At 48.7% G+C, this 10,541-nt stretch overlaps 1 protein-coding gene across 10 annotated transcripts in view; it reads right to left on the minus strand.

Moving 5' to 3' along the window:
• SIRT5 (sirtuin 5) overlaps positions 1-9,575 on the minus strand; it is a 45,415-nt gene extending 35,840 nt beyond the window's left edge. For 2 of the 10 annotated variants that reach the window (XR_006298871.1, XM_043590803.1), the window contains exons 1-2: positions 5,657-6,711; positions 2,340-2,489 (exon numbers count right to left, since the gene is read on the minus strand). Coding sequence is in view for 9 of the 10 variants with exons in the window: in XM_043590803.1 (XP_043446738.1) it covers positions 2,340-2,454 (115 nt within the window). In the remaining variant the exon portion in view is untranslated. Of the gene's footprint in view, positions 1-2,339; positions 2,490-2,717; positions 2,980-3,013; positions 3,073-5,656; positions 8,896-9,058; positions 9,139-9,436 lie in introns of those variants that run through there. The other 8 variants (XM_043590797.1, XM_043590796.1, XM_043590798.1 and 5 more) reach the window with 8 other exon arrangements.
• Between the last annotated feature and the right edge of the window lie 966 nt (positions 9,576-10,541).

Genomic DNA, 10,541 nt, shown 5'->3' on the forward strand with positions numbered 1-10,541 from the left:
AGAAAGGATAGCAGGATGGGGGCGGAGAGACAATGAACTTAGACATGAAAGGAATGTGACTTCATTTTGCGCCCCAGGCTGGGAAGACAGATCCTGCTGGTTTCTCATACATCCACGACGCCTCCCTTACAAGCCCAGAGTCACCTCCACGCCTGGCCCAGGGTGAGAATCTCAATAAAGACCCAACCTGCCCTCCCCGTCCCTTCCTCTCCAGCTGCTGGTAAGAATGCACAGGGAGTGAAAACAGACTCTCAGAAGCAAAGACGCAGAGGCTCACTACTCCCTCTCCTACCACATTCCTGAAGCTTCTCCGGGACCACGTTTCTGGCCGCACAAATCTCAAAGGACTGAAGATGGTGCTGGCACACTGTTCCTGGGGTAGAACCAGCCCAACCACTTGCCAACCACACCAAAGCTCAGCCCACGCTCACGTCCCTTTCGGAGATAGACCACCGTGAGAAACGAAGCCCACTAAAGCTGACCAACCAGGAGAAAAGGAACCCCGTCTGGGTAGATTCGGGTTTGCAGTCTGATCTAATCCCCTGAAAGAACAAGATGCTTCATAAGAAAACGGGCAAGTATTTTACTCGGGGCTATTTGTGCGACTCCTGGGTTCAAGCCCTACAAAGATCCTCAAGGACTTCAAAGTTCACCCATAAAACTTTCCCCAGCCCTAAGAGTCCTTTTCACCTGAAATGTAAACTCTTGTCATCCCACTGATGAAAAGATCCCAGGTCCAAGTGACTCCTTTAAAAGGTCCCACTTTAAAAGCAATGTCTAGAAACAAAAAGGGCAACTTAGGTTTGGTTCTTGGAAAACAGGATGTAAGATATGATACTGTTAATGTGGTGCGAAATCCTAAAAGAAGAAAAAGGAGGAGGAGGAGAAAAGAAAAGAAAAGAAAAGAAAAGAAAAGAAAAGAAAAGAAAAGAAAAGAACATTTCCTAACTACTACAGGAAAACACAGCAGGACACTTTTCACTTCCAAACCCAGACGGCCCGCTCTGGGCAGAAGCCAGGCACAACCGTGGGTCTCACTACAGCCTCTAGCAGCCTGCCCTGTTCTCCACAGCCAGGAGCACCAAGGGATTGGGTTCTTTTTATTTCTGAGGGTGGGCAAACAGAAGCAGGGGCCGTTATGTCTGAGCACACTTGCAGGATTAGAAAAATCCAGAAGTTGAAAATGAGGCAACAAGAGGTCAGCTTGGCCTTTCAATGCCACCCTGAATTCAGCACTCTTGAACAGGCTCATCCAAGGTCCTTTTAGTATATAAATCTGTTAGACTCTATACTCCCTGCAGACTAAGGGCCCAGGTAGAGATACAAATCCTACCTCGGGGCGCCTGGGTGGCTCAGTCGGTTAAGCGTCCAACTCTTGATTTCAACTCAGGCCACGATCTCACAGTTCATGAGATGGAGCCCCACATCGGGCTCTGTGCTGCCATCACGGAGCCTGCCTATAACTCTCTCCCTCTCTCTGTCTCTCTCTCTGTCTGCCCCTCCCCAGCTTGCTCTCTCTCTCAAAATAAATAAGTAAACTTAAAAAAAAGTCGTTATCAAGGGGTGCCTGGGTGGCTGAGTCGGTTGAGTGTCCGACTTCTGCTCAGGTCATGATCTCATGGTTCATGGGTTTGAGCCCCCACATCAGGCTCTGTGCCAACAGCTGGGAGCCTGGAGCCTGCTTGGGATTCTGTGTCTCCCTCTCTCTCTGCCCCTCCCCTACTCGCACTCTCCCTCTCTCTCTTTCAAAAATACACATTAAAAAAAAATTTTTTTTTTAAATCTATCTCTGAAGTAGAAAATCTACTCCACATTACCCTGTAGGACAGTCTCCAGCTTTCCCCTCCTGCTGAGAGGTGAGCATTTTAAAGTACAAATCAGGGCGCCCGGGTGGCTCAGTTAGTTGAGCATATGACTTCAGCTCAAGTCACGATCTCACAGTTTGTGGGTTTGAGCCCCACGTCGTCGGGCTTTGCGCTGACAGCTGGGAGCCTGCTTAGGATTCTGTCTCTCTGTCTCTGCCCCTCCCCTCCCCTCTCTCTCAAAAATAAACATTTAAAAACAATTTAAATGCAAATCTTATGTGAGAAGCTTGAATGCAAACATACTGGGAGAAGCAATAAAATGTCTTCAATGGGCTTGCACTTGACCTACTAAGAGATGATCCCAGATCCTGACCTGCAGGGGGCTTGCCTGAGGGCTGGAGGGCAGTGTGGCTTTCTCCAAAATCTTGCCCAGCACCCACTCCACTACAGACATTACCCCCTCAAAGTGTAGGAACATTCAGGTGCTTTAAATTCCACCGGAGATGAAGGAGTGGCAGGCTGAGAAAGACCTACTTGAACTTGGTCGAGCCATCGTCGGGCAAATCCGGGTTCCAGTGGAGACTGGAGACTTCAGTCCACTATACAGCCAGGAGAGTAATCGACAGGGGACAATCTGAAGAGGTTGCATCAGGTTTTCTTTGTAGTCCTAACTCCAGAGATGGGCTTCAGAAAAAAAACACAGACACAAACAGAAACAGTCAACTTCTATTTCTACACGTGTATATAAAAGTAAGAAGGCCCTTGACAAAAATCATTAGTAACAGATCTTGAGGGCAATGCATCCTCTAAAGCAACGGTTTTCAGTCTGTGTTTTCAAGCTGTTCCAGGTGCCCTGGAGCAGTGGTTCTCAAAGACAGGTCCCCAGACCAGCAGCAGCACCTGAGATCTTACTAGAAATTGCAAAGTCAGGGGCTCCACCGCAGATCCACTGATTCAGAAACTTTGCAGGTGGGGCCCCCGTCTGTCTCCAAGTGATTCTGATGAATGTTCAGGTTTGAGAACCGCTGCCCTAGAGGCTTGGGAAGGGGTAAGATGTGAGAATTCATTCAGAAAACGAGTTCTTCTGCTTTTTAAAACATATGAAAAGGTAAGAAAAAGGTGTGTCTTCTCAACTTGGGGTCAAAAGACAGTTTCTACGAGAAGGTAAACTCTAACTGAGAACAGAACAAGGCAGGGAAGACACATACTATGACAACGAATGGGATCAAGATGACATCAGGTCAAAGGAACTTGTGACTTAAAGCACAGTTAGTAGATTCTTATCCATCCCTGAGGAAACGTATAAAAGGGAAACAGACACAGAGAAAGACAATATTTAGATCAATGACATCAAAAGGGTAGTTGGCAGGACTGACTTCTATCTAGAGGGCAAACTGTTGGATAGACTCAGAATGAACAAGTCTGTAGATCCAGAAAATAGAAAAAGAACACATTTACCAAAACTTCATAATCTCTTTGGAAGACAACCTATCAAGATTACAGATGCTGGGAAGGCAAGCTGGTGCAGCCACTCTGGAAAACAGTCTGGAGGTTCCTCAAAAAACTAAAACCTTACAACCCAGCAATTGCACTACTAGGCATTTCTGCACGGGATGCAGGTGTGCTGTTTCGAAGGGACACAGGCACCCCGATGTGTATAGCAGCACTATCAACAACAGCCAAGAGATGGAAAGAGCCCGAATGTCCAATGGATGAATGGATAAAGAAGATGTGGGATATAGATACAATGGAGTATCACTCGGCAATCAAAAAGAATGAAATCTTGCCATTTGCAACGACGTGGATGGAACTGGAGGGTATTATGCCAAGCGAAATCAGTCAGTCAGAGAAAGACAAAAATCATCTGACTTCACTCACATGAGGACTTTGAGAGACAAAACAGATGAACATAAGGGAAGGGAAACGAAAATAACATAAAAACAGGGAGAGGGACAAAGCATAAGAGACTCATAAATATGGAGAACCAAGAGGGTTACTGGAGGGGGTGTAGGAGGGGGGATGGGCTAAATGGGTCAGGGGCACTAAGGAATCTACTCCCGAAATCATGGTTGCACTATATGCTAAGTAATTTGGATGTAAATTTTAAAAAATAAAAGATAAAAAAAAAAAAAGATTACAAGTGCATTTTTCCCTTTGCCCTAGCAATCCCAAGTGAGGAAATTTATAAAACAGTGAGACTTGCCCACATCCAAAATGATGAATCTGTAGGGCTGTTCTTTAGATCCGTTTGACTAACAGCAGGAGACTGGAAACAACCTAACTAACTGTCCACCTATGGGGGATGAGTTCAGTAAACACAATGGCACAGTCACAACATGCAGCTTGACAAAAAAGAAGGTACGTATGATTCTACCAATATGACATTTTGGAAGGGACAAAACTATGGGGACAGAAAATATGTCACGGTCACCTGAGCAGGGAGGAGTGAATACACCAAGGGGCACAAGGGGATTTTGGGGGGTGATGGAATTGTCCTACAAGTTGATTATGGTGGCGGTTACGATTGTTGTCTGTCAAAACCCACAGAACACTACACGAAAAAAGGGTTCATTTTCCTGTATGTGAACTATAAAATAGTTTAAAAATAAAAGTGATGGGTATAGGGTTTCAGTTTTCTAAGATAAAGAGAGTTCTGGAGATTGGTTATGTAACGTGAATGTACTTACTTAACACTATTGAACTGTACCCTTGAAAATGGCCAAGATGCTAAATGTTATGTGTCGTTTCCAATAATTTTTTTTTAAAAAAAACAAATGGGGGCGCCTGGGGGGCTCAGTCGGCCGAACGTCCGACTTCAGCTCAGGTCATGATCTCACAGTCTGTGAGTGCGAGCCCCACGTCAGGCTCTGTGCTGACAGCTCGGAGCCTGGAGCCTGCTTCGGATTCTGTGTCTCCCTCTCTCTCTCTGCTCCTCCCCTGCTCATGCTCGGTCTCTCTGTGTCTCAAAAATAAGTTAAAACATTTAAAAATTTTAAAAAACACACAAATGAACCAAGTGATCACAGGTGATTTGCTGGCTGACTCCGTATTTAGAAGCAGACAGCTCCCTGACTTCAGAGTGAGGGCCGGTATCAGCGGAGCAGAGGATGTTCGGAGAGGTTAAAAATAAATGTCTGGAAGATGAGGCTCAAAACTCTGTTAGTGCCAAATCAGACTATTTAATTCCCCAACTCAGTCCGGTATGCACATGTCCCATGTTAAAAAAAAAAAAAAAAAAAAGAATAAAGACATTGTCTCTAACCTTTTTTTTTTTTTTTTACGTAAGCACTATACCCAATGTGGGGCTTGAATTCACAACCCGGGTTCAACAGTCGGATGCTCTACCGACTGACCCAACCAGATGCCCCAAGACAGCCTCTCTAACCTGGAGAGACGTCTCCAGAATATAAATACTGTTTTGTAAGAGAAAGGGGATAGGAGGTACCATAGTACTACGGGACCACAGTACTCGTTGGCATCTGCGTTAAAAACGTGGAAGGAGGGGCGCCTGGGTGGCGCAGTCGGTTAAGCGTCCGACTTCAGCCAGGTCACGATCTCGCGGTCCGGGAGTTCGAGCCCCGCGTCGGGTTCTGGGCTGATGGCTCGGAGCCTGGAGCCTGTTTCCGATTCTGTGTCTCCCTCTCTCTCTGCCCCTCCCCCGTTCATGCTCTGTCTCTCTCTGTCCCAAAAAAATAAATAAATACACGTTGAAAAAAAAAATTAAAACAAAAAAACAAAAAAAACAAAAAAACGTGGAAGGATTCCCAACTCGTAAGTGAAAAGAGTTGGAGGTGGGGTGGGAAATAGGATGTCCGGAGACAAGAGGGGAAGCAGGGACCCGCCATACTTGCCTCTGTATGTTGTTTACGGTGCGAGGGCTCTCCTGTAGCTGGGCAGGTTGCGGGGAGAGAGAAACGCCATGGAGACCTACGGGGTGTCTCAGTAACAGCCTTCGAAAGGATTTATTACAGGATCGAGGCGTGTGTTAGGAAGGTCAAGCAGGGTTCATGGAAGCGGGACCGTGTTCTGGACTGGATGCGGTCAGAGAACACGATGCCTTGGTTATTTTAGTGAATCTTACCGAAAGGGGGCAATAGGAAAAAGGGGCTGGCACCACGACTGGTCAAGAAGCTGCAGTCCCTCGTATCAGCCAGGACAGGAGCATGTTTTGTCATTTTTGTGGCTTGGAAGACGTGCTTGTTTTTGTCTGGGTTCAGACCTAATCACTGAGCTGTCTTGTTTTCGTCCTGTTTCACCGCCGGTCACAGGGTGGCCTTGTGTGATGTTGGTGTTCTAGGAAATTATTTATGTTCAACAGCAGAACACCGGGGTCCATCACACGGTGCCAGGACAAAAACATGGAGGCAAACCCAACGTCCATCAGCTTACAAAGGGGGTAAAAACACTGTGGTTCGTCCATACGATGAAAACACTCGCCTACTTCTTGTCAAAGACATGTAGCTAGCTTCTGAATAAACGGTCTTATTTTTTTTCTCAGACGTGAAGGTAGGATTTTAAAAGTCACTAGGAATTTAAGGCGCCTGGGGGGCTCAGTCGGTGAAATGTCCAAAAGTGGGTTTCGGCTTGCTTCACGATCTCACGGTTGGTGGAACCGAGTCCTGTGTCGGGCGGGCTCTGTGCTGACCGTGGGGAGCTTGCTTGGGATTCTCTCTCTTTCTCAAAATAAATAAACATTGTTAAAAGTCAATAAGCATTGTAAAGAATTTAAGGAATTAAGATCCAAGCAACAGAGGCATCAACCTAAAGCAGCTGGGAATACTGCTTTGTCCGTAGCTCTTTTGCACAAGGGTCTCACTGATGAGTCTTCTACTAAATAGCTATGAAATGAAAACAAATCTTTTTTTCCCCCTATTTTTTCTTTAAAAAAAATGTTTATTCATTTTGAGAGAGAAAGAGAGAGCCCGAGTGAGCAGGGGAGGGTCGGAAGGGGAGAATCTTGATTTCTGCTCAGGTCATGATCCCAGAGTCCTGGGATCCAGTCCCAGATTGAGTTCCACATGGGACGTGGAGCTTGCTTGGGATTTTCTCTCTCTCTTTCTCTCTCTCTCTCTCTCTCTCAAATAATAATCATCATAAAGTAGAAAAAAGTTTTACTTGATCATATTTCAATATTTCCAAAAATCACTACTTTCTATTTTCTTTGCCCAGGAAATGCAATCAGCAAGTACTTCTTGGGAAGATAGCTTTAGTTCTTATGTGAATTATGCCAAATGCCCCCCCCCACATATATATGCATGTATACATACACTCAAGAACTATAATACAATTAAAATACTTTCTAAACATCTATATTCTTTGTATTGCAAATCTTTTATCGTACTAACTTATCAATTTGTTAGTAAAGTCTAAGTTTTCCTTTTTTTTAAATGTTTATTTTCAGAGAGAGAGAGAGAGAGAGAGAGGGAGAGAACTAGCAGGCGAGGGACAGAGAAAGTGGGAGAGAGAATCCGAAGCTGATAGCGCAGAACATGACATGGGGCTCGAACTCACAAACCGTGAGATCATGACCTGAGCCAAAATCAAGAGTCGGACGCTTAGCCAACCGAGCCATCCAGGCATCTCAGAATGCAAGTTTTTCATTGTCTATCTGAAGCAGTCAATCAGTGAGATAATTTCTGGTCTCACAAAACCCACTTCGCTTCCTGTTTTACTGGTGAACAACGCACATGATGTTTTTAATGAGTGTAGGAACCATTTTGCTAAGTTTTCCATTAATTTAAAAGATGTTCTGCAAATCTTTCAGTGAATGTGCAGACTAGAGATTAAATACAGCAGTGCCACCTGAAATTTACTTCCAAGATTGGAAATGCTCAGAACACAAGACTATTTTCAAGACACTCCCACAAAGTATTTATTGGAAACATCTTCTGTGCCAACATTTATGTGCTTTTCGGGGGGGGGGGGGCGCTGGTCGGAGTGGTCTACCTTCTACAAGCTTACGACCCTGTTCAAGTGTAAAAGCAAATTCCTCTAAGCAGCACAGGCCACGGCCGTGCTGAGTCGGAGGATGGAGAACTCCATTACTCTGCCTTTTATCTTCAGGGTGGGAGACAGACCACAGGGGAGAAGATAAACTAACTCATCGAACAGTCATCGGGAGCTTTCTGGGTGCAGGACCGGTTCCCCAAACACTGACATTCCTCTGGGTGAATGGCAGTTCCCTGTTTAACCAGACTTTTGAAATCACCTACTGAATTAGAAGAAAAGAACAACGTTTCTCTGTTCCCTGTGTATTTTTCAATGCTGAAACATACTATAAATGAAAGGCTCCATCAGGAAGTCAAGAGAAAAACACTGATTTAAAATACGTAAGTATATTGCAAAGGAACTGCAAAAACCGACACAAATAATTTCTGAAACCCTAGGAGTTAAGTGCAACGTACCAGTCCCCACTAGCACACTTATTCCCTCACCCCTCTACCAATTGCTCTTGTCAAGGCCACCAGTGACCTCCATCCACCCTGCTAAACCCAATGGTCGTCCGGATCCTCCTACTTGGCCACGTCCAGCCTCTGACCCATTTGATCACTTCTACAGGACACATTTGCTTCTTCTGGTTTCCAGGCACCACACTTTCCAGATTTTCCTCCTACCTCTCCGGGTCTCCCATCCGCCCCTCCAATGTCCAGCAGGCGCTCCCACCTCACACAGCCCCGCCTCAGCTCCAGAACCTTCCCCATACCTTCTCCGCGCAAAGCCTTAAGGCATCGTCTCCTTGAACCTGACCTCTCCCTTTCACATCTCACACCCCAGTCTGGCCCAGGCCACCATCATCTGCGACCCGGGCTTGCTGCAGTGGCCACACGGGCTCCACTCGGAACCCCCTGCGACTCCCCCTACAGAGGGGGCCCGCCAGGCCCACCTGATCCGGTCGAGTGACTTTGAACCTCGCTTCCTGCCCCCTCCCTCGTTTCTCGGGAGGCAGGTGCCCGCGAGCTGTGCCACCACCGGGCTCGGGGCTCCGCACGGGGCGCGGCCCCGCCCGGGGAGCCTCCTGGGGTCCTCCCGCATAAGCGAGCTCCGCTCCCCTCCCCCTCGCCCTCCCACCAGTCGTGGGCCCCGGAAGAGGGGAGCGCGCATGCGCCCGCCGGCACCGCCCCCCCCCCCCCCCCCCCGCCCCGGCCCGCGTCGGCCGGCGGAGCTTCGAGTTCGCTCCGGTCGGTGCTGGGCTGGGACCCCCGGCGGGGAGCGGAGGACGGGCCGCCGAGCCCGCGGGCCGCGCGGAGACGCACCTGCCGGAGGCGGGAACGGCGGCGGCGGCGGCGGCCCTGACGCGGGGGGCGGGCCGTGGAGGCCGCGGGGCGGGCCGGCCACCTGCCCCGCTGCAGCGGCCCCTGCCGGACACCCAGCCTGGCCGCTCTCGCGAACGGCGGGGGCCACCCCCGCTCCTGTCTGTCCGCCAGGGACGGTCGCTTTGCGCGACCGCGGAGCGGAGCCGGGGGCGGTGTCTTGCCGCGTCTTTGCGCGCTTCCCCGAGGTGTCGTGAATTACTACCTGCTTTCCTCCGGCCGGATCACACAGCTTCCGGACAGAGCACTTCAAACACTCGAAAACGCAATCTCCAAAGATGGTTAGTCGGGTTTCCGGGCAGCGACCCCTGAGATCGTTACCTGGGTGTCCCAAGGGAACAGTTTGAGGGTCTCTAGGGCAGGGTGTCCCAAGTGGCTCCACGTGTCTGATTTCCCTTAAAATCGCCCAGGTGTCTTCCTTTTGATTCAGGCTGACCACCAGCACTAGCCTTCCTGCAGTAGAACGGGTGTGCCCGTGGATCTGAACCGGAAGTGGCCTGAGAACCTGGGTGCAAAAAACGTTACCTTGACATTTGTTTTCTGGTGTCAGACCTCAACCACTTCCTAGTTTGGCTGGAAATTCAGCCCACTTTGGAAGCCTCTCTTGCTCCTGGAGGCTCTTGCAGCCCCTCAGGGGCTTAGGGAATCCAAGGATATGCGAGGAGGGCCTCACATCTAACTATTTCCCTCCCCCCGCCCCCCCTCCACGTGTATGTGGCACTTACTTTGTGACAGACACTTGTAAGCGCTTAACATACTTTAGCCAGTTTCTTTTTTTTTTTTTTTTTTGAGTTTATTTTGAGACAGAGAGAGACTGCATGGGAGGGGCAGAGAGAGAGGAAGAGAGAGAACTCCAAGCAGGCTCTGTGCTGCCAAATACAGAACCGGTCACAGGGCTTGAACTCACGAACTGTGAGATGGCTGACCTCAGCCAAAACCAAGAGCCACGATGCTTAACCTACTGAGGCGCCCGGGTGCCCAGCCTTAACCAGTTTAAATCTTCCCTGTTACCCCTACTTCACTGGTGGGGAAACGGAAACCCAGGGAAGTGATGCCCGAGGCAGAAAAGCTGTCGATAGAGCTAAGATTCGAACCTAAGTGCTTTAGCTCCAGATACAAAGGTCGGGGCTTCCACACACACTTTCTCTTACTACAGTGTTGTTCCATGGTTTCGTGTGCATGTGAGATTAGCCTTTGAGTGTTCATCCTTTCCTACATTCAGATACTGGGTGCAGGGAGCTGGGGCGGGGGGGCGGGGTGCAGTGCCCCTGGCTGCAACCTTTCATGGTTTCAAGGCCCAACAGGTAGCCCTCTGCCTCCGCCCACATGTTCACCCACCTCTGGGGCGTGGCCGTCCGTCAAGGTCCAGGAGTCTCCTCCCTACAGCAACCCTCCCTACCAACGCCTCAACGCCATCCCTTCTTCC

This window comes from Prionailurus bengalensis, chromosome B2, assembly GCF_016509475.1.
Source record: "Prionailurus bengalensis isolate Pbe53 chromosome B2, Fcat_Pben_1.1_paternal_pri, whole genome shotgun sequence".
Lineage (NCBI taxonomy): Eukaryota > Metazoa > Chordata > Mammalia > Carnivora > Felidae > Prionailurus > Prionailurus bengalensis.